The sequence below is a fragment of the Plectropomus leopardus genome, chromosome 4, assembly GCF_008729295.1.
Source record: "Plectropomus leopardus isolate mb chromosome 4, YSFRI_Pleo_2.0, whole genome shotgun sequence".
Lineage (NCBI taxonomy): Eukaryota > Metazoa > Chordata > Actinopteri > Perciformes > Serranidae > Plectropomus > Plectropomus leopardus.
In genome coordinates, this window is record NC_056466.1 from 4,146,487 (window position 1) to 4,170,468 (window position 23,982).

General features: G+C 38.5%; 2 protein-coding genes across 2 annotated transcripts in view; both read right to left on the minus strand.

Annotated features, from left to right (window-relative positions):
* LOC121942613 (extracellular serine/threonine protein kinase FAM20C-like) overlaps positions 1 to 10,308 on the minus strand; it is a 38,789-nt gene extending 28,481 nt beyond the window's left edge. The window contains exons 1-8 of the mRNA XM_042485866.1: positions 9,757 to 10,308; positions 9,528 to 9,669; positions 8,216 to 8,391; positions 4,622 to 4,700; positions 3,846 to 3,938; positions 3,558 to 3,673; positions 3,173 to 3,353; positions 1,751 to 1,860 (exon numbers count right to left, since the gene is read on the minus strand). Of these exons, the coding sequence (XP_042341800.1) occupies positions 1,751 to 1,860; positions 3,173 to 3,353; positions 3,558 to 3,673; positions 3,846 to 3,938; positions 4,622 to 4,700; positions 8,216 to 8,391; positions 9,528 to 9,669; positions 9,757 to 10,039 (1,180 nt within the window). The 5' untranslated portion in view covers positions 10,040 to 10,308. The remainder of the gene's footprint in view (positions 1 to 1,750; positions 1,861 to 3,172; positions 3,354 to 3,557; positions 3,674 to 3,845; positions 3,939 to 4,621; positions 4,701 to 8,215; positions 8,392 to 9,527; positions 9,670 to 9,756) is intronic.
* Positions 10,309 to 19,429: 9,121 nt separating this feature from the next.
* On the minus strand, positions 19,430 to 23,982 carry LOC121942418 (dynein axonemal light chain 4). The gene is made up of 4 exons (XM_042485619.1): positions 23,917 to 23,982; positions 23,365 to 23,444; positions 21,448 to 21,531; positions 19,430 to 20,510 (listed from the first exon to the last, which is right to left on the minus strand). The coding sequence occupies exons 2-4, from the start codon at positions 23,434 to 23,436 to the stop codon at positions 20,346 to 20,348; spliced, it is 321 nt and encodes a 106-aa protein (XP_042341553.1). The 5' UTR covers positions 23,437 to 23,444; positions 23,917 to 23,982; the 3' UTR covers positions 19,430 to 20,345.

Below are 23,982 nucleotides of genomic sequence, written 5' to 3' on the forward strand. Positions count from 1 at the left end.
ATGGGGGGGGGGGGGCATAAATCATTATTTTTTATTTATTTATGTATTTGTTTTCTCATTTTAAACAAATTTCAAGCCAATTTTTGCTTAAACTCAAGCCAATTTGCTCAGGTTTCAGGGGTTAAAATGTGTAGCCTAAAACTAGAATAATTGACTAAAAATCAGCAAAAAATGCAATAAAATGTGCAACCTGAAGGTAAAAAAAATGATGACGGGTCTTAAAGACATATAACGTTAAGCACATATAAACGTTAAATCCTATCAAAAGTTATTAAGCACTCATGTAAATAACTGCGACGGAAATACCTTTTATTATGAAACACTCTCTTTAACGTGATAGTTATGCTAACCTCATTTTAACAGCTAGTTAACTCCGTAACTAGTAAACCAAAGACGTTAACTTACACTTACCGCGCTTCAACACTGTTTTTACAGCTCAAGTTTAGGTACCAAAGATATAAGAACGCACTGCAGACAGTTTTACAGCTAAAAAACGAAATTTAAAATAACTAAACAAGCAGCTAACAACAAAAGAAAGAAAGTTTGACTTTCTTACCTGGCTGTGAAGGAAGTTTTCTGCGCAACCACGGAGACGGCTGGTTGCCACGGTAACGCACAGTAACTTCAGCTGGGCTGTTCAGCTGCTGGTGAAGGTCAAGTGTGTTTAAACAGCTTTAACCTGTTTATAACCTTTAATTTCAAGGCTTTTTTAACCCGATAAAGGTCGTCAAGAATACAGAAAACATCAACAAGAAATCACAGCAAAATCAGTTCAAGAATTCCGATATTAAATCTCTCATGCATCTGCTGCCTGTGCAGAGATTAAAGAGTAGGACTGGTTTAAGAAGCCTTTGACCTTCCTCAGCAACAGAGGATGTTTGGGTGGTTATTAAAAGAGCACATACAACTTACATTTAATATATATCAGCTTTTTAGCTACTTATGCCAAAAGCATAACCCTTGATTTGCAAAACCCAAACTGAATGCAGCCATAATTATTGTTATTAATTGCACCTGGTGTTATTTCCAAACCTTCTGTTCTTTAATTGAGTAAACTGACATACACTATTTTATGTAGTTTATATTATATTAAATGCATACCAATAACAGTGCAGAACATATGATAAACTGTACTGTTAACCCACAGTGATTGCAATATTTCATAAAGTTTGTGTAAAACAAATGATTTGGGTATATTTTTGAGCAGATTATTTCCTACAAATACAGAGAGAGAGAGAGCTTGAGGGCTATGTGAATATAGCTTGTGTTCAAGTGTTTATCATGCAGTTATCCCGAAAATAAAAAAAAGTTTAAAACAGATATATGTATTTAATCTATACATACATATATATATAATGTCTTTAATTTTAATTTTATGTTGTCTTATGCTGTGTTCACACTAGGGGCGACACAGCAACAGACTACAAGTCATTTTCAGCGGAAGCAGGTGACATGAGACGACACTGACAGCAGACACTCGTCACTGCTGACAGGCGTGACACACTACAGATTAAAATTGAGCTGGCCTCAACTTTTTTCGGCGCTCCAACGACACGGTGAACCGTCGACCAATCACACGTTATTGTTTAAGGCTGATGCTAGCCTGGCATCACAAAGGTTTGAGTCAGAAACCTGCACCTCTCTCTTCTGCTGTGTGCCCAGCTGACCTACAGCAACCCCATCAACCTCTTCATCAACTTTATATTTTCATTCTGAATTCATAAATACAATTTTCAAAGTATAAACCTACTCATCAAGAAGTCCAGTATGACCAAATCCATGAAGTCCACCAGTCTGGTGCCTTTGTTGTATGGTGGCGTCTTTTTCACCGTTGAACAGTAGTCTGGTTCTGTCTCCCACCTGAAACAAACAGACATCGTTCACTCTTTGGCATAATTACCTTCGACAAAAACACCTGTGGTTAATATGCCTGGCAGCCTCAGTCTCTCATTACTTTTGAACATGATGTTTTTTCAAAATTAAATCTGCATTCCTATTATCTTAATTGCTTTATTGCATAAACAAGGACTTTGCCTCTTAAATAAGTGTTTTTAGTTTAATTTTGCTGAAAACAATAGAAAAACACCTTTTGTTTTGTTAGTGCTGAACACAAATCAGTCCTCTTGTGTTGTACCAAAAAGCAATCTAGAAATTTTTCTGCAAAATCGGACCTACACATGCAGTACAGACGCTAGTAGCCGAGGTAAGACCAAGTCATTTTGTTCTGAGTCCTAAACATGTCATAATGCTCCCTTCGACGAGCATAATGCCATTTTAAAAACGATGAATAATAGATTAAATTTACAAAAAGTATGGATGCTTTTTAAAATTTGACTGTATTGGTAAGGTTGTCAAAAGTCATTGCGTAACTGTCTGCAACCGTGTAGTTTTTGCAACGAAACAAAATGATCTTAAAAGAAATAATAGAATTAATGAATTTTAAAAGAGAATTCTGAATTTAATTTTCTAGACATTTCCCCCTTGTTTTTTGATCCTATCTATCAATCCATTAAAAGTCACCTTTTGCTTTTCTGTCTTTTTTTTTTTTTTTTTTTTTTGCAGTTTGCATGACATTTCTTGCAAAGTTGCTTCTTTTCTTGTGCCATTAAAGAAATCAAACCAATTTTTAAAGGTTTCAGAGGTTTAAATACTAGTAGAAGGCATCACGGCGCAAGCACAAGAAAACTGATGTAATTCCAGGTGTTAAAGGGTTAATTACCTGGTCCAATTGTTTTGGAGAGGAAGAGACCTCTGCAGATAATTCGGCTCTTGGTAAAAACCTCCTGAGGAATAAACACTGAGGGAATTCTACTGGGAAGAAGTTTCAGCTGGTCGCAATCTGCAGTCCAAACCACCAGATGCCACTAAATCTCCCTAAATTTTAAACTCTGTTCCTTTAATTAATAACGATTAAACTGCCAAATATTTTATTAAAAGATTACTTAAATTAAATCAAATTTAAAAAAAAAAAAAAGATTTTTTAAAAAAGCATTCGCATTAGGTTGATTTTAAAAAAAATTGAAAAAAAAAACCACATTTAGGAGCCTTTTTTATATTTTGGTCTCATACAGGGGATTTAAGTTTCGGGAGCGTGCTAAGCTGCTTTGTTGAATCACTTAATATCATCCAGCACACTCACTCCTCTATGAGTAAAGACCCTACACCCACTGACTTTGCCAGCTTGCTGCGGCTGTAGGAGCGTCTCCAGGGGGATCTCCAGCTCCTGCGGACCGCCAGGGAGAGATCGGGCAGCATGACAGCCAAGGAGGCCTCGAGGTCTCTGGGGCGGCCACACACAGCGTGCTCTGTCGAACAGTAGTAGGTGCACTGACCGTAGAAACACACACTACCCACTAGGAGGAGCCAGAGGTGCACAGAGAGAGAGACAGAAGCAGAAAATAACAAAAGAAATATTGGGATATAAGAGATTGTGGGTGGTTGTGACCAGAGAGAATTTAGAAGAAAGGAAAAAATATTCAAAGAGAATCATAATCAGTTGACATACAAGGGCATTTTAAGCAGCGTGAATGAATAATGGAGGACTGTGTGAAAGCTACCAGGGGAGGAGAAAAAGGTTCGGGCCAGCTTGCGGTCTGTGGTGACATCTTTGATCTCCTTGACGACATCGACCAGCCTCCCAACCACTGGTGGGACTCTCCTGTAACCCAAAATCCTGCAGGGAGAGCAGCAGAGAGAGTGAGATGAGGACAAAGTGGGTGAGAGATAGAGAGAAAGAGAAAACTGGATCAGAGGAGAAAATGCAACTCGGTGTTGTATAACATGCATTCAGTGTGGCCACTTTATTCACTGTGTTGTAGTTTACAGGCAAAAAATGGCCTTCATACCTGTCCAGGTGAAAAGCTGCAATTTCTGCATTGTGTCTCTCGAAATCTGAGAAGTAATACAGGTCGTAGTTGGTTTCTTCATCTCTCTCCTGCCTGCAAGGGAGCGGCAAAGTCAAACTACAGCGCATAATACATTCAATAATAGCTCTGTTCATGCATACGGCATACATTTTGGCAAGATTGTGTATTTTTGTTTAATTTTGTAATTTCCAGCTCAGCTCCTACAATAAAGCTAAAATACACTGAACAAAAAATTGTTACATTCTAACTGTTAAGTGCAAAAAAAATGCGCCATTGAAACCCATTCACACTGCAGTTTTTCATCCCACAGCCACCAAAGCATAAAAACATGCATTTTGTTACTTTGTTACTATTTTCCACATGATGACGTCATTTTTACCATATTTGGCATATGGAAAAAATACATGCTATTTCCACAAGGTGCACTGTTACAATGCTGCTGCAGATCACTGACATATCCCAGGCTGTGATGTTCAGAGAATGTTACCCTAATTTTAAGAAGAAGGTTCTGGAAATTAAAAGTAAACGTGCTGAATTTTACTAAAACATTGCACTGGTTGTGTTACACCATTCGCAAAAATATTTTTAGAACCACAAATTGTTAGCTGGGCATTCATGAGATGTAGAAGTTTCTATTTATTATAAAACATATCATTTTTAGCCGAAAATTCAGGGCAACTTAAAGGACTTCATATAATTTTATATACATTCCCTGTAGCATGAGCAGTGTGTTGGGTTTGCCACGTGTGACTTACTTCATGGGTTTGAACATGGCTTGTCCATAGTTGGGAAATGACATCACCAGCTTCAGTTGCGTCCCTCCAGACTTCTGCACTGAAAAACAGCACAGAGAATGTTTCCATAGCAACAAACCACAAAGTGAACACATGCACATACAACACACACATACACCATGCTGTGACAGAACACATTGTCCATTAACAGGGTGCTAACACACGCAGATAGACACACAAAAGCAAAATGTAACAGAGAAAATACGTGCGTCATCATCATAATAGAACACAGTTCAATCAGTTTGTGGACACACAGCACCGTGTCATCTCTCTGACACACACACAGACACACGTGGCTTCTTGGTCGGACATTGTATTCATCCTCATGAATGTAGCCCAACCTTGACTATATAATTATACAAAAACTGAGAATTAATCAGTGGTGAGCAGTAACAAAATTAATTTTCTTAAGTCCGGTGCTGAAGTACCGTTTCTGAGTATGTGCATTTTACTTGTGTTTTACTTGTATTTTTTAGGAAAAGTTATTACCTCGACTAGCACTAATTTGCATTTCTATGAAGGCCCTCGGGTTTTTATTTTTTTCTTATCTCTAATACTTAGTCCATGACAAATTGCTTGCACTGACAACAGAATTTTACTTTGTCTGAAAATTACTTTTGATTGTCATTTTAAGTAAGATTTTTCTATCTGAGCTGCTGCTGAACAGTTTTAAAGCTACAGGTGTGCAACTAGGATGCTGAAGTAGGTTGTTTATTTATTTAATTATTTATTATTTTATATTATTTAGTATTTTTTCCACAAGCTGCATCTACAGCAATTCAGTCAGGACCACTTAGTCAAGAAAAACAGTTATTGATATTTGGCGGTATGGCTCTGTTCTGGGGTCCCCCTGCCCTTCCACATGCTTACGAGGAAAGCCTGAGGCAGGTAGCACAGCAGCAAAACAAAAACAAAAAAACCCCAGAGCAGGCATCAATGACAACAACGACAATGATCACGTCAGAACGGCACAGAGGAGGAGTGCCAGGAGGACGAGGGTGCAAAAGCAGCACGCAGAGGGAACAGCGAAGAGCAGGCATGCTAGAGCAGCTTACACAAGGCAGCGCAAGTGATGAGGGCAGTGGCCTGTCTGAATTAAAACTACGCTCAATTTTTATTGTTTGCCAGACCAGGCATCGACCTGAGGATGAGAAGACTTTTGTTTGTTGCAAGCAGTCAGTAGAAACAGAAAATTAATGAGAATGGTGACTTTTTTGTCAGTTTGTGTTTATGGGCATTTCTATCAGCTTTGCAACTTATTCAACAAGCTTATCATTCAACAGGTAAAGCATGTACTCAAGTATATTCACTTAAGTAATAATTTGATTTAGTAACTTTCACTTGTATTGGAGTAATATTTGATCAGGATACTCAAGTAATAGAGTTGTGTACTTTGTCCACCACAGGAATTACTATAAGTGACAGTGAACCGAAGGCATAAATATTGTAAAATAAATTACCTGAACTTTTCATGTCCACTGATTTGTATGTAAAATCTGTCTTACAATTATTTACACAGAAAGAATATAAAGCCTTGTACTTTCAAATTATGTATAGTTTGTCAAGGTTTAATAAAGATTTCACCACTTGCCATCTTCAATAAGGTAATGAAAATCCATCCTTGCAGATATTAATGCCGCAGGTTGTTCAAAGCAAGGCTATGTCTCTTTTGAAATGCGAAATAACACATTCTTCCTCCACTACAAATAAAGGGTTGAATTCACAAACAAGAAAGCATCCTTGGTCAGTTTAATTCACTTCAGGTTTTTCTATTCTATTAAACTGAATAATACCAAAATAATTTATTTAAAAAGCTAGCCATTGCTCTCTGACATTACTGAGCCACCTGCCACCTGTCTACTTGTTACTCTTACACTGTTTAAACATTAAAGGGACAGCTCAACCCCATGATCAAAAATACATATTTTCCTCTTAACTTTAGTGTTGTTCATCAGTCTAGACTGTTTTTGTGTCAGAGTGTTGGACATATTGGCCTTAGAGATGTCTGCCTTCTCTCCAGTATTATGGAACTTGATATCTGGAAAGAGACATTGCTTTTGAGGCAAACATCTCTTTGGCTGTTATCTCCAACACTCTGCAACTCACTCCAAAGCAATCTAGATTAATAAATAATTCTACAAGTAAAGTTAAATATATCAAAGTAAATCCGTTCCATCTGATTTTAAAATTCAAAAGCTAAAGGATTTCTAGCACTTATTATTAATGCATTGAAATTATGTATGATTGTTTTTGCCTCCGAATTCAATTTCTCAAATTTTCAACAACCCATTTATATTAGTATTGTTATTTAAATATTATCTAACCTTATAAATATAGAATATGTTTTAATTTTATATATATTTATTTTTCAATGTTCACAAATTAATAAAAAAAATAGTTTAAAATAATTCAAATTCAAAAGGCCAAATTCAGAGGCCAAAATAACAGGTATAAAATTCAGAGTACACATCCAGAAACCCAAGGAAAAGCAGCTGATTCTAGATCATGTCAAACAAACATCAAGCCAATCAAGTTATGCTCTGCTGGTCACGTGGTGCCAATGCCAAAGGCTGTCAGCTTATGGTTGCAGCTCATGTTACAGCTATGTCAACAAACACGAGCCATAGTGCTTCAGTGAGTCTATTTAAGCTGCAGTTGGTAACATTAAGACGAGAGGGAAAGAGTAATTTCAATGCATGAATCAGATCAGATGGGACAGATTTACTTCCATAGAAATATATGTATTTTTGATTTTGGGGTGAACTGCTCCAGAAAAATAATCACATAGTGTCATTTAGAGAAGACAAATTAAAAATGTTCTAACCTAAGCTCAAAATTTTAACCACTAAACTTTAAATTGTCACCTTTCACCAGGCAGAGTCCTCCCAAACCAAAATGTCTTCACAGTAACAGCAGACTCTCCACTGTCAATCCTCACAAGTTTAACTAAACCAACACAAACACACTGGGAGGCACCAAACTCAGAGTGAAAAAGTTTGTGTGGAGGAACATGCATGATTGATTGACACCGAAATGTGTGCTATAAGGCCGGTGGTTCATATATTCCCAATCCATCGTCTGCTGAGCCTCTAAGGCCCTTCAAAGCTTCACTGCAGCTTTCATTTCAGGAGAGCTTCAAAGTGAATCTACATTTGAAAGTCTGACCCTAAACCTCAGCTGTCACACAATCACAACAACCCTCCCCTTCAAGCCCCCCTCTCTCTCCATGAAGCCCTCCCACCTTTACCATAACAGGTTTGGGTCTGAGGGTAAAATTAGCTCAGATAATATTAGTAGATATTTTTAAGAGACCATGTTGTTTTAGTGCCTTCTGCCAACCTACAAAGCTCTTTCATACACTTATATTTTCAAGAGGTCCTCCTCCTTGTCCTCTACTCAAACAACATATTTGCATGTCTGATCCGTGTGCTCTTGGTGTGTGTGCTCTGCTCTGAACATACTGTGGTGAAGTAGCACCGTTAAATACAAAAAGGAAACAGCACACAGGCATATATGACCCAGCTGCAAACACAGCTCCAAAGTTTTGTGTCACACCTGCACTGACGATGCGGTGCGTGGCGAGCTGCTGGGTCAGCGACTCCATGTTGGGGTCAGGATGGGGGTATAGTTGCCAGCGTGAGATGCCCAGGTGGAAGCGTAGCCAAGGAGGGTGGCTGGTGCTGCTGCTGTTCCACTGCACGTTCTCGTAGCCTTCCTGACTGCCACTCACCCTAGACAGAGGAAGAGGGGAGAGAGATTGAGTAAGCGGGTTTCCATGACAGATTTGCACAAAACTTATGAGTGGTGTATGTTACATGATATACGTAGGTCATATAGTTAAAATGTGTTAATGTTACCTTCTGGTTTCACACAGGACACAAACCCCTTCTTCAGGGTCAAAGTCCTGTGAACTTTCTCACTCCTTAACGTTATGTCAGCTGACCTCCTCTGTCGCCATATAGCAATAAATATGGCCATTAAATATGCTGATTAAATATGCTAACAGTATTTTGAACACTTCTGAACAAACAACCAATTTCTAGAATGCTGAAAACCACCAATTACGCCCATCGAGCCAACAAAACTGAATGTTAGCGGCCTGTCAATGTTTTTCTAGCTGCCAACAAATGTTGGTATGTTGGGTGGGTATGTAGTGCCCTGTTGCTGATATTCCACTGAGCATAGTGCCAAAAAAGCAGTTGTTTTGGCAGAGGTATAACCTTTACCAATGACATAGTGCCTTGAAATGCACTTGAGTTTTTACTGAGATATCACTGTGTTTTCTGCTGAAATGGCGGCATAAAAGGCAAGTGTTTTTTACTGAGATGTTGCTGAATTTCCTGCGGACATAGTGCCACAAATAATTTAAATTAATTAATTTAATTTTAAATAATTTTTTACAAAGACATAGGTGTGTTTTCTGGATACTGCCAAAAAAAAGCGGCTTAGTTTTACAGAAATGTCACTGTGATTTCTGCTGAAGTGGCCCAAAAAGCAGTTGTGTTTTTACTGAGACATTGCTGTGTTTCCTGCCAGAATAGTGCCATGAAAAGCAGATATTTTAAGCCCAAGCATGAGCTTTTCTTATCATAACAAGGTGGTGTTGAAATGTAAAGTTTCAATGTATCCTTGGTTTACAAAATTGTAAATGCAAACATTGTTTTGGAGAGTTAGTTGCATTACATACTACGTACATACTAGATTTCTAAACAGCACCTGTGGGGATAAAGCTGTATTGAATTGACTGAAAGATGCTTAAAGAAATTAAAGCAAATGCAAGTATGTCTGGTAAAGGGAAGTGGTTTTGGGACAGTATTATCTGACTGTGACAATGACGAGAGACGATATCAAAAGAGAAATCACTGACCACATCAGGGAGCTCTTCTCGCTCTCCTTGATCTTTGGTTTCATTTTCAGCAGCCAGTCGTCCTCGGGGATGGGAGGGCTGGGCATATTGTAAAGAGGATGGTCAAACAGCGCCTCCAGTTTTGAGAGCCCAGACTCCACCGGTTCAGCTCGGTTGGTGCCATAGCGACCCACATTGACTGGCGCGTCGATTGAGACATATTTAGCTCCTTTGACTGATAATCCCACATCAGAAGGTGTTTGCACATGACCTTTGGCATCCTTATTGGCATCTTTATCGGAATAATCTTTTCGTTGGGCATCGGTTGGTGACTCAGCCGGACCACTGATCCCCACAGAGGTGTAGCCATTGAGTGCCAGGTCTCTCAGGATGTGTGTCCTGGGTGGCAGCAGGGGGTCGCAGGGCTGATAGTAAATGGGCAGAGAGACAAACGCCAGGAGGAGGTGGAGGAAAATGGTGATGAAGGCCAAGGACAGACAGATTGTCCTGGAGCGACAGCGCATACGTCGCATCGTCCTTCTGAGAGAAGGGTCAGGAGAGACAACCACATGAAGGGAAGACGAGAGAAAGAAAATGTGGTGTGAAAGATTTTCAAAAACATGGTTGGAAAATTGAAGAAAAGCCACAATATGAAACGGTAAGCATCAAGCAAGCAAAAGCCAATGATGAACATGGCCTTGAAAGAAGCACTGAAGGAGCTTCTTACATTATTATCAAAGAGAAAATTCTGGTCTACTCCTACCTGCTCCCATTCTCATGTGACCTCACTGAGGTCACTGCACAAATCCTCTTAAATGTGGAGGGAAACAAAAGGCCACTTACTGCAGCTTCCTTCCTTTTGAATTGCGTTCTGCCAACCCGCCGCTGCTTTTGCTGTTTCCCAGTGGAATAAAAGAGGACTTTATTCAGTATGCAGTCAGCCTTTATTCAGTTGTTTGTACTTTTCTCTACTTCTGCTACGATGTGCAGGTTGGTAGTGGTGCCAGGTTAAGGTGATCCGGACATGGATCAATGTGTTTGCTCTCTCTTTCAAAGTCTTTATCTGCCAGTTTATTTGTTATTTGTCCCTGCGTGTCAGTGTTTGTCTGATGACCTGAGATTTGAACCCTACAGATTCCCCTGAAGTAACCTTTGAAAAAAAAAGAAAAAACACTTAAAGGTCCAGTGTGTAGGGATGTAGTAGCATCTAGCAGTAAGGAAAAAAGCAAACATAGTTATTATTTAATGTCCCATTTCTGCCAGAATATCCCCCCTAAATAATACAAACTGGACCTTTAAACTTAAGCATGTTTTCACACAAGAAGTTTACTTTGGAGAATAGATACATAAATATAGACTATAAATAAATAAATGTATTTAAGATTATGTGCAATATGACTGTTTAAAATAAAAGAGCTAGTTAAGAAAGTGAAAAGTTATAATCTAGGATATGAGCAAAAGTTCACAGTATTAAGAGTAGTAGGAATATGCAGTGTACAGAGATGCTCAAAAAAAGTGCCAATATAACGCAATCTGACAGACGTGAAGATGTTAATGTGACATGCAGCGTCTATGAGAGGGGATAAGAGTGCTCATTATTATTTGATGCTAAACAGAAATGGCAATCTACCTCATTATTTAAATGATAGCCCGGACCTGTCCAGTCAGGACTTTAATCCACAAGCATTAAAACTTGAACATGCACTTGATGCAGATTACAGCATGATCTGTACTCTACACTGATGGTTTTAATTTTTAAACATTTTGTGAAGGGGGTGATGAAGAGCAAACAAGGACAAAATGATATTTCGTTGATGTGAAAAGTTAATGTGGTGACCATGAAAAAAAAAAAGTTTTACTCCTGCCCTTTAATTCAACAATTTCTGAATCAACTTCTGTTTCAATGAACGCTTTTGTACTCCTGTCCTTAAGCTGAGTCATTCACTTTTTGTTGTACTTCTGATGACAGTGTAGAGATAAAACACACATCTTTACTTACTCACCAACTCACACTAATAAAGATCCAGTGTGTAGGATTTAGGGGAATATATTAGAAGAAATGGAATATAATATAATATAATGAGTGTGTTTTCTTTAGCGTATAATCAACTGAAACTGAGAACTGTTTTTTTTTTTTATACTCAGAATGAGCTGTTTATGTAGGAAGGGATAATGCCTGACGATGTGTCCATTATCATTTTTTAATGGCTGACATGGAGCTGCGAACCATCTGATGCACATTAAAAGCTAATACTGTTATATATATATATATATATACATATATAAACGATCTGAACATTTATTTTTCTTTAATATGGCCCTAATCCTCCATCGTACTAGAAGCATCCCTTCAAAAATTTCAAACTTTTCAGTTGGTCAGGTAAAAGTCCCTTATATTTTTGCTTTTAGGCAATGTTTCCTGTAGATCTAACTCCACCAAAAGAAAAATAGAGAGGCGGAGAGGAAGCATTAGTCAGTAGTTACTGGAAAATATGTGTAAATATACTGCAAGTCCATAAACAGCAAACTATCTGCAGTCTGTCAGAGGCTTCGTCAGAGTAAGACTTCATAACCAGGCTGTGGGTGAGACGGTTGTTTCATATTCTGTGTGTGTGTGTTTGACTTTGATTCAGGCACCTCAGACCTCATGGAGAGTCCCACAGGATGCACCGTTTCTGTGAAGTACTGCTCTTTAAAGGCTTCATGTGTGCATGTATCTGTATGTTGCATATGAGTGCATTCACGCACAGAAATCCACGTGAAAGATGTGAGCGAGTTTAATCAAAATGTGTCATGCCCACATGAGTATCTGTATGATGTACAGTGCAAAGAAATAGCTCACCTGCCTAAAACATGACTAATCTCTGTCAGTATAATCGAGGGCATTGGACATATTTAGTGCAAGATTTTTCCCGCCTTCATGCAGGTGGTCATGTTCATTTATTATTCACCAGCACTCATTAAACATGACTGCTTCGGATTACAACATGAGCTACATGCAAACGGAGCAAAGAAATTGCACATTTCAAAAAACACAGTGGCACTGAAAGCTATTGGAGACCAAAGGCAGAAGATTATATTTTTTATTGTGTGCTGTGTTTATTATCTATAGGGGTAAGTCTCTTCAAAAGAGTGACTATTAATCTACAGAGTTTATTGATTAAAAAGCACAAACAAAAATAAATATGGGCTCTAGTTAATTTTAGCTGCCAGGACACCTGAATTGATGTATTTCCAGCAGGCCTATTTTATATTTGCAATTTCAATTTGTTCAATTTGATGGTTAATAAAAAAAATAGAAAAAATATACTGGGTGTATGTTGGAAGAGGAATTAACAACTGTAGCTGTGCCTCTCATCAAACCTTGTGCCCTGAAGGGAAACATCTGTATTCAGGTTTCTTCTTTAAGTTGTTGCCTTTGTCTGTTTGCCCTCAAGGCCATAGCTACACTTCACGACAAAGAAGGAATCGGTAGTTATACTAATGATAAAAAACTGCATTTGAAGTTCCTTTCAAACACCCAAGGACGCATTGAATAAAGAATGAAATCAAAAAGTCCATCCAGTTAGTTTTTCTTGTTGCATAAATTTGTCACTGTAATTCATTTTGCATTGTGCTGATGCTGGAACTGTGACTTCAAATTGAAATTAGTGTGTGCTTGAACTCTTTGGTCCTCCTGCTTTTTTGACTGTGGCTGCATCCTTGTTCGCCGCAGTGGCTTGTGGAACTCTTTTATGTTTTCAAGGCTGTCAGCACCATTTAGAGTTAAAGTGCACACATTTTGTTACCCTCTGAGCCATTTTGTAAGACATAATTTGTTGTTTTTTTCCCTCCACCTTCTCACTTTAGTTGACAAATTTTAGGGGTGAGGCAAAAAGTTGTCAAGGATATCTTCAGCCTTTGGCAGTGTGATGAGAGAAATCAATCAGAAGACAGGGTGCAAACAACATCACAACTGTCATCTCCACGTCTTTCCCTCTGATGTTTTGATTTGTTTTTCAGCTCACCTATCAGCCCTCTGGGCCTTTTGTTTTTCTTTCTTTTTGTCTAATGCACTCTCTTCGTCTCTATTCCTCACTGATTTATTATCAACAAGCTGTTTCAAGCTTCATCCACACGGCATTCATCTTTCATCTCTCTCTGCCTTTTTACACTCGTTTCAGTTCATCTCCCTCCTCCATTTTCCCCAAACTTATGGCCTCTACTTTATTTCGGTGGAAGTGAGCTAATGAAATACAGCTATTGATGGTCAAAATGAAAGCAGCCTCATGCACACGCTTGCAAAAGGACACAAACACACTCATATTAATATTAGACTGTTTCAATAAAAAAAAGCCCACGAGTGATGTTCAGATGAAAAATTTATCCAGCTCTCTTTTGCTGTCCTCTGTCGCTCTCAGTCTCTAACCATCGGCTGCTCGCGCCGCTCCTCTCCAACTCTCTGTCTTTGAGCGAATGTTGCAATCTGTGAAATTTCAATCTCTAAACTCTCAAAAACCCACTTTCTCTCCATCACCAAGTCTCTTTTTACAGCATCAGCGATTGAATTCTGTGAGTTGTCAGTCACATACATTTTCAACCCCCAACAGATGCCTCCTAGCTTTTACCTCCTCTTTCAACCACACATGCACACACACACACACACTCACGCACAAATACACACACAGGGGGGCCTCAACCTTCCACCTATCATTGCAGGCGGTACAGAGGTTGCTAAGATACAGCACTGAGCTTTTTCCAACACAGAGATGCTTCGAATGAGGACACAGTGTGTGGCACAAAAGTGTCTTTGAAGTTCAACATCAGCAGCTAAAGTACTAATAAACTGAATTTCCACAATAATAAAATATTTTTTCACTTCCTGTTGCTGGGACACATTATTTCTCCCCAGCAGAGTTATCTTTTACTATTCCATTCTTACATTTTTTGAATTATTATTCATTTGAAAACAGTTGTGTGTCCCTGAGTTTCCCTACATGACGGTAAAAAAGGCAGGATTCTAGGAGCTCTTTCCACTCTGCCAGTGATTAAATTTTGGTGAGATATATTATTAAAATAATTTATTTATTCATTATGCAATTTTTTTTCCATTTTGGAGAGTCTGAAAATACTCCATTTTAATGGCACTGGGTCTGAAAAAAATATGGGTTCTGGCATCGTGACTTCATCATGGGTACTAACTTGAAATTAACTTTAAATAATAAAATATAAACTGCATTTCTGGTTCAAAAATTGACAGAAAATAATACAGAGGGCATGACTTCTGAATCCTCAATTGAAAATAACGCTCTGCCAGCAGTATCAACTGTGGGTGCTAATATATTAATATATTATATATTAATATAATATAATATATAGTTCAGGCATAGTTTAGCTTCAATTAAGCATACGATACGATACGACACGATACGACACGATACGATACGATACGATACGATGCGATACGATACGATACGATACGATACGATACGATACGATACGATACGATACAACAGTATAGCAGGATTAGGTGGGGGCACGTTGTCCATCTTTATATACAGTCTATGGGACATTCTAGATCTTTTTTTGGCATACTATATGGTATGATAGTATAGGTATTGGAACGCACAGTTTGAAATTCCATGACTTCTCCAGGTTTTTCATGTCCATGGGAACCCAGTGTTATTGGTTCACTTAGTTCAATCTCATTAACTCCATTTTGAGCTGCAGCAGGCTGCAAAAATCTCTGATGAAACCACTTTACGCTCCCAGCTCAGCACCCAAAGGCAGACACAGTGAGGGACAAGCTTGTGTACATGGCCGAGCATTTAGCAGCAGAAGAAACTGACATTTTTCTCTCAGGATTTGATGAAAAGCAGAAGAAAGCAACAAGGTGAGTAAAGATTGGAGAAGATTGGACTTAAACTCATCAGGTGGGCAGAAACATGATTCCAGATGAATGCTAATGTTGACCCAAATCTATCTAGGTATGTAAATAGACAACTGTTTTCCAACACATTCTCCTTAACCACTTTGTGAGATAATAGCACTCCAGGGTTGTGTTTAAAGCTTCCTAATAAGTGCAGTGTTTGTTCCTGTTCCTTTTCAAGTCTTGCAAGCTGACAAGGGTAGAGAAAATCCAATGAAAACAAGTCCTGGCTGCTGTGTTTGATTCACAGATGATCACTGAGTCGCTGCAACACCACCGCAATAACCTCTCAACACCAGTGGGAAAAACCAGTAACATGCAGCTCGCCCGTGTGGGAACAGGGAGATGTGAGCCTGACATTCAAAATGTTCCTCTTGTGGTACTGTGTCCCTAACTTCACAGAGAGCTGGTGCGAGCCTCTTGCAGGATAATGAGCCTTCTTTTGTGCCTCGGGGGAGAGCATTTCAGTGTTGAGACTGAGCAAACTAGCGGAGCCTTTAGTGTGACTCTGTGGCTCTTTGTATGAATATTTAACAACATCGAGGAGACACAGGGAGAGGGAGGAGATATATAAAGAGTGTCTGAGGTGAATAATGAATGAGATGCATCGCAGGGTGGAGCCATGTTTACTGACATAGGACCTGTCGGATTAATGTGAGAGTTGTTAGAATAATTGTGCAATGTGCCAGCTCCTCCACATAAAATAGGCCAAACAGGTGAATTCAGGTGAAAGTTATCAGTGTATTACATCGGCACAAATCCACACAAATCCTGTTGTATTCCTGTCAAATCCATTTGCATCATAGCTGTTTACGGGACAGAGAAATGCCAAAGAAGTCGTAAGCCAGTTTTACTAAAATCGTGACTGTTTCTCGTTATCAATTATGAATTTGTGTTGTAGAGAGGGACTTTTTTTGCCAAAACATCCATTGAAGCCTCTGGCAGCATCACAAGGACGATGATAGCAACTGCAGACCTTGTGTTTGCGGCCATTTTAGTTATTTACTATGTAGTGACATTGAGAAACTGAATAAGCGCTCTTCAACTTTAAAACATTATGAGAAAGCTCTCCAATCAAACATTACTTGTAATGAAAATCAGTGAGAAGCTACTCTGACAAACTCTTCTAGCCGTTTTTCAGACACTGACACTAAAACAGGGTACACTAAAATAAAGACACTAAAATACTAAAGTAGTAATGTAGTTTTTAGGGGCTTTGAGCATCACTAGCCGAGTGCCGTCTAGTTCCAGTATATCGGAGAGAGGGAAGATATCGCTACAACTGATTTTAACAATTTGCAACTCACACCACAACAATCTAGAATGATAAACAACACTACAAGTAAGAGGAAAAATATGCATTTTTGATTTTAGAGTGAACTATCCCTTTAAGAACTGGAAGATTATGATCCAAAGTTTAAGATTTGAGGATAAAAAAAGAGGTCCAACTCACTTTTCAGTCAGTGTCAGGTATCTGAACCAGACAAAGACTCTGTAGAGGGATTACAGAGAGCATAATGACATGCTGCCTATTATATGTATCAAACACCTACAGGCACATGTACGATTCACAGATACAGTATAACTAATGGGCAGTATATATGCATGTAAAGCTTTCTGGGTTGCCTTTGGGTATAAATTATGCTAAATAAATAAATTTGCCTTGCCATGTAAAATTACTCTTTTTATGTGGCTTGCTCAATGTGCTGCTTAACCTTTATGTGACGGACAAAGACCTTCACTCACTATTTCTGCACAGGAAGAGTTTTGTGACAGACTAATAGTTTTGGAAAAAAAGGGGGGGGAACAGAGAGTTGACAAGAGTTTTTGTGTAGTTTTTTGGAGTTTTTGAGTATTTGTGAAGCCAGGGTGCAGTGTGACCTGATTTAAGGTCATGGTGTTTGGGTACACAAATACTGAGATGAAAGTTGACACTTTCTGCTTTTGTCAATAATAGCGGCCTCCCTTCTATCATTGTTGGGTCGAAATCTGTGCACCGTCGTGGTGCAACAGGGACACTTCATTACATCACATAATAGATGTGTCTCTGCAAGTGCCACATCTTTCAAAAAGTCTGCAGTATCGATACTGAGAACTGAGCTGTGAACTCTTCTGTTAGGAACACACTCTTGAAATATCATTTCTGCGCGTGTGCTATCTGTTATGTGGGCATAAAGTTGGGTTAACGACTCAACATGGTCATATTTTGTTTGTTATGTCCACCGATGAGTCTCACATGTTTTTCACATTTACCCAACCTGCTCAGGATCCCTTGTAATCTTCCACTGAAAACTCTGACATCCTTAAACTGATGAGTAACTTACTTACTGTTTATTACCTGTAATTATTGTACAATCTGTACGTGAACCTAATATTTAATTGGCTGGCTTTAAATGTCACGAAATGCATGAGAAATGCTGAATGTGCCAGAAGTTATTTGTAATATTCTGATTACCATTTGCTCTCCTGTACGGCCTTGTAGAAAATTGTGACGGTGGATTTTTTCACTTGTTCCAATTTTTTTTCACTGCTGTTTTGATGCATTCAAAATGTACTGCAGTAACTGGAGCATCCCTCACTGAAACCACCAAGCAGAACTAGCTGAGTGTAATTGTGCCTGTTGGTCTCAATAAGGAACTCTACAAAGAAATTTAAAAAGAACTGGGAGTTTGAGAAACTTTTCCCCAAAAATGTGTCAATTGCCTTGAGAGGGAAATAACATTTAAATTGTGAAGTGACATCCTCTAAAACACTACCTTCTCACAGAAAACCTGCCTCATGCAATCTATACAAAGTTCCTGACACTTCATCATTTATCTTTTGGAAAATAAACTCTTGTCAGGTATTTTTCGGAAGCACTTTGTTAGTCTCCCCCTCTGTTTGCATCTTATTTTAAAGCAGCTGCTGGCATGTTATTCCTCTGTGTGAGGCATATGACGTTTTTCTCTTTAATAACATTGCAACCTACTGAGAAATGTGTCATTTGACTCTCAGCAGTGCTGGTGCACTCACTAATCTAATGTAAGTATGGAGGACCACAAGTGTCACAGAAATTGTAATAAAGCAGTTAATTAAATATTTGCCAACTGTAATATTACAACATCCATTAATACATTTGTTTGTGAATATCTTAATTAATATTTACATAAATAGACTGAAATACAAAGAAATTCATTATTTTCTATTTTAATGGGCAATAAAAACAGGAATTATAAAACAAATTTAGGTAGGGCATATGAGTCCACAAATAAATAGCTCAATTTAAAAGGGGATTTACAAAAACAGCATAAAACAGTCCATAAGTACATCATTGACAAAATACATCAATTGATTAATAAATATTGGAATTTACAAATCTATTTGAAAATACAGTTTGAAAAGAGAATAATTCACAAATTAAATTATGACTGCAGGTTTTAATTGGGCAGTTTTCTTTCCATTATGCTATATTTCAAATAGATTTTTAAATTCCATTATTTATTCGTGAATTTATTGATTTTTTTAATATTATGTACTTGACAGTTTTAAGTCATTTTTTGTAAATCCCTTTTTAAATCGAACTTTTTGTTGGTGGATTAATAATACTTTTCAATCTAATTCTTTCTATAATTCTTCTTTTTATTACCCATTAAAATATCACATAATAAAATACTTATTATAATAATAATTTAGTTCTCTTATTTATATATTAGTCAATTTACAAATGAAACTATTGATTCCTTTGTGAAAAATACAATAAGTTATCAATTACTGAATGCTTTATTACAGTTTTTGTGACACTTGTGGTCCTCCATAGAAAATGTCTGTATGACTGCAAAAGACCAATCGTACCTTTTCCACCCAGTCTAAGTTGCTCTCTCTTGCCTCTGCAGATTTATTTTTCCTGTTGTGGTCATAAAAGTTTAACTTGCTCATGATGAATTTAATCGGAAAAGTTTTGCCTGAAATGTAATAAATGTCGGTAACTCTTCAGCCGCTGACAAATGCTGTGAAAAACAAAAAGTGACAGTTAAAGTTCCTATTTCACCACATTTCAGAGTTTATTGTACAATCAGGTCAAATTCACACAAAATGGTCCATTGCGTCGGATCATTAAAACTGGCATCGACACGAAAACAATCACATTGCTAATATCACCCGGCGGAGTGATATAATTCGGGATTATTTCAAACACCTTTACGGGGAGAAAAGGTGGATCGGGTTTAGTGTTGTTCGGCTCGGAGAGATTCTGAGCCTTTAAGTTGTAAGAAGATGAAACTGGTCTTTAAAAAGAAGTTCTTCAAGTCGCATCAAAATATGTACACATAAAAAATATTACAAAGTTTATTGAAAGACTAGTGCGGTTGGAGAGGAAGAGATAGAGAAAGTTAGCGATGGTGTGGACAGTTTGTCTGTTGTATAAACTGCTGAGGAAAGTGACGATGAAATGTTATATCAAAAAACAGTGTGTGACCAGCACACACAAACATATAAACTCACTCACGCACACACGCGCTCCCTGAAGAGGAATGAGGAGAAAGGACTTTGGAGACCCTGGCTGGCTGTATTGTTTGTAAAACTTATTTTCACGTGCACGCTCACAAATGTTTAGAACAATGGATACAGCTTCAGAGACGGATGGAGGGTTGAAATTTTAAAAAAGAAAAAAAGAGAGAAAACGAAAAGTGACAGACAAGGCAGAAAGCTATTTTTACGCCTTTCAGCCAAAGTGACTGCCGCACTCAAGATTCCCTTTCAACTGTTTTCCCTGCCAACTACGTTTTTAAACTGGACGAGATCTCCGCATGACGGTTTATTATCTGCCACGGTGGCTGGTAGTGTGGACAAACTGACCTGCCGCAACACAAATGTGACCAGCGTTTGGCTGGTAGCTGGTGTTGGTTCCCAGCCCAGTGACCACGTCAGAGGGGAGGAGGGACGGCGAGGGGGTGCTACGAACACTTCCACACACACACGGCCAGGCTGCCTCCGAAGAACATGTAGAGCAGGTTCTTCACTTCGTGTGTGACCTCGAAGCCGAAGCCTTCGCCGATCACCACGTGCCACGAGCTGCCGAATTTCTTGTCCATGGACTCTTTGATCATTTTTGCCGCGCTCTAAGAAACAAAAACAAAAAAACAAAAAAACATCAGCAAATGAAGAACATGAACTTGATTACATTGTATACTCTTAACAAAACAAACACGAGTAGGATTGGGCCTGTGTGAAGACTTTCAAGCTGGTTTGACATAAAGCCAAACAGTGGACCGGACTGGTATACCGAATTTTACCAGCTGTCCCATTTGACTGAGCAGCTGCTGCTGAGTGGAACATAATTTTTTTTAATCTTTAATATTTTGATTTTAATATGTCATTTGAAAAATCTTGGCATCAGCTGTTCTTATTATGTATTAAAAGATGACCAGATGACCACAGGATGTTAAACAGGTTGTAATTTCATCTCTACTATCCATTTTATACTGCTGGAAATACACAAGTTTCACCCAAACAACTGTGTTATTCAAGTGTCTCACCAAACACAAAATGTTCTTTTTCTTGAGGTTAGATTTGAACACATCATGGTGACATTTTTTTTTTTTTACCTTTGGCCTAGAGTAATTTTACTGAGCCGACCTTGAACGCACCGCAATCAAACCTTATGCAAAATCGTTTATTTAGTTAACTAGCTCCTATCATGCTGATTTCAACACAGATTTTAACATTGGATTATTATTTTTAACTGAAGGGACTTACTTGCTTACCACTGCTGCTCTGAGTGGATGATGATAAGGATTAAAATCTGCATTTAGGTTTAATTTGATGCTGGACTCAATAATAAGCTCAAACATTACTGATTTTCAGGGAAGCAGAACCGGATCCTCAATAGAGCCAGGTTTCGATCTTCATCTCTAGACGTGAGTGTGAAACTATTACTGAATGCGAATCCAAAACAGTTCATTGATCCTTCGGGGAAAATATGAAACCCTGTGTAACTATAATGCAGCATGGCAAATATCTTCTGACCAAGCTACCACAAAAACAACATACACTTACCTCATTGTTGGTGGCAAACTTTTCGCAGGCTGTAACACAAAGCTCCATTGTCTCAACCCTCATTTCCTCTGGCATGTCTGTGTGCTGAGGACAAAAACAAAAGTTACTTCAGGGTCTGTGTTTTCCTGTCTGAGTCTGTTTGTTCTCTTGCATACAAGAATGTGAGTGAGCTACTGACAAACACGAATGAAGCATTCTGACTTAAGAATTCGTTTGTCTAGAAGAACAGAGTGAAAGCAGGACAGATTTCTTTATGCTGCAATCATGAGTGTGAAGTGTAACTCACAGAGGCCGCGTTGCGTCACTCTATAACTGTAGCACGCAACACAGACGAGGGCCTGACTTGTAGTCTCGTATTACGATATAGATATTACATTAACATACCCAGCCCCAATAACAATATGAAGCTGGAAATACTCATTCAAGGAGGGTGAGTGTTGCTTTTCTGGTGCATTATTATGCCGGCAAAAAGTAAAGCGGGGACAATGACGCGTCACCACATGATGATGTGTGTCAAGACAGCGTAAGTGTGACTGCTGTGAAAACAGGTAGTCATCAACTGTCGATCACCTTAACTCTTTATCTGTATCATGTATTTAACTTTCAAAAGTGTCAATTTTACCACATAGACATAGACTCTTTTCTCATTCTTGGAAAATCTACTTGTGTTACTTTTACGGTCAAGTAACACTACGGATGTCTACCAGGAAAGACAAAAATTATTACAATGATATCACTTCTCCTCTCCCTATGATGGATGTCTTTTTCTCACACCTTCCTGTGGATGTCTGGAACAACTATTTCCAGTTTTGACTCTGGACGTGGTCTGACAATACACTGTACAAACTAGTTTGGTCCGAGCTTCATGCAACCTTCACAACAAGTCAAATAAAAATGGTGTGTGATTATTATTAACAATGTGATATACAGAGCTGCACTTCCAATTTTGGTTTATTGTGAGTAACCAAAACTACAGACACAATAGCAGATAAAATATCAAACGTGTTTGCAGTCACATTTATTTTGCAGTCACATTATTCAGTTATGATTTGCTTATCTTTGAGTATACAATACCTAATGATTTCAGCCAGAGATTTATCTCCATGTCTTTCTGTTTGCATGTTGTGTTTTATCTGTTGCCTGTGTATTATACACACATGTGAATACCAGACTGGATGACATTTTTGTAATATGGATTAATGTAATTTTTTTATGTTGATCTGTTCTATACACACGGCATCTATTGCATGTCTGTTGTCCTAGAAAAGGGATCCCTCCTCAGTTACTCTTCTTGATGTTTCTACCTTTTATCCCCCATTAAAAGGGTTTTTGGGTGATCCGACTACAATGAACTTTGACTTAACTTATTTGTAAAGCACTTCGGGTTGCTTTTGGGAATGAAATGTGCTATGCAAATAAATTTACCTTGCCTTTAAAGTGGAATCTTGTTAATCAAAATACAGTATGTGTCTTCTTGTTTCCCAAGATTTCATACATAAAGAGGAGGTGACGAGTCATGTGCCTGTCTATGATCACAATCTTTAAAACTGTTCACCATGATCAATCTCATGGATTGAAGTGACAGCACAGTTATAATTGCATTTACTTGTGAATGTGTAAGTGTCAGGGTAATTGAGTTGGCACACAACGTAGCACTTTGTATCATGGGCAAGTTTTCTTATATCTCCAAAAAAGCCTAACTGTTATGTAAAGCTGACAGACACTGGATGGCACATACCCAAACACAATGTACATGCAGTTATTTTGCAGCCTGCTAATGCATCACGACTACAGACTCCAGCAGCCTAAAATGTGCAGCCTACACAGCAAAGTGTTCGATCAAAATGTGATTGTGATGCTGTCATTGCAGAGTGTTTTTGTCCTGTGCCCGGAGGGACTGTCCTGCGTCTGTCTTACCCTGATGAGAGGGAAGCTGTGCAGTCTCTTGTAGTCGGCCTCCTCTTTCTTTCCCTCTCCAGTCCCAGCCATTCCGACTCCTGCAAAAAATAGGACATTTTCAATATGTCAACAAGGGCAAACCTTTCTTGTTAGCAGGTTTATTAAATGCAAACGGACTCACATCTGCAGCTCACAACACTCTGAAACATGACCCGGCTCACGTTGCTACCATCACTTAGCCACTGCTAGCTAGCTACAACAACTATGTCATCTTAGTTTACGCCATCAAAGGCGAATAATTTTCTTTAGACGGTAGACATATAATGTGATTTTTGGAAAACGTCACCAGGCTTGCTCAAGTTATCAACCGAAACTAAAGGACCAGTTTGTACTCGCTAGCTAATTAGCTTAGCTTGCTTGATAGCAAACAGCTGGTGCTACCGGTGGATGTTTTCTACCCCCAAAATTTAAATGCCCCGTCGTAAAATGACACCTCACACTGTGCTGTCGATAGTTAACAAATGCAGAGAGACACAGAGGTGATTATATAGCGAGATGTGAGTTACTCACGAGGCGTTTCTCCACCGAAAACTTCTGCTGTTTGACTCCCAGTTCGGTTGTTAAGGAGACATTTTA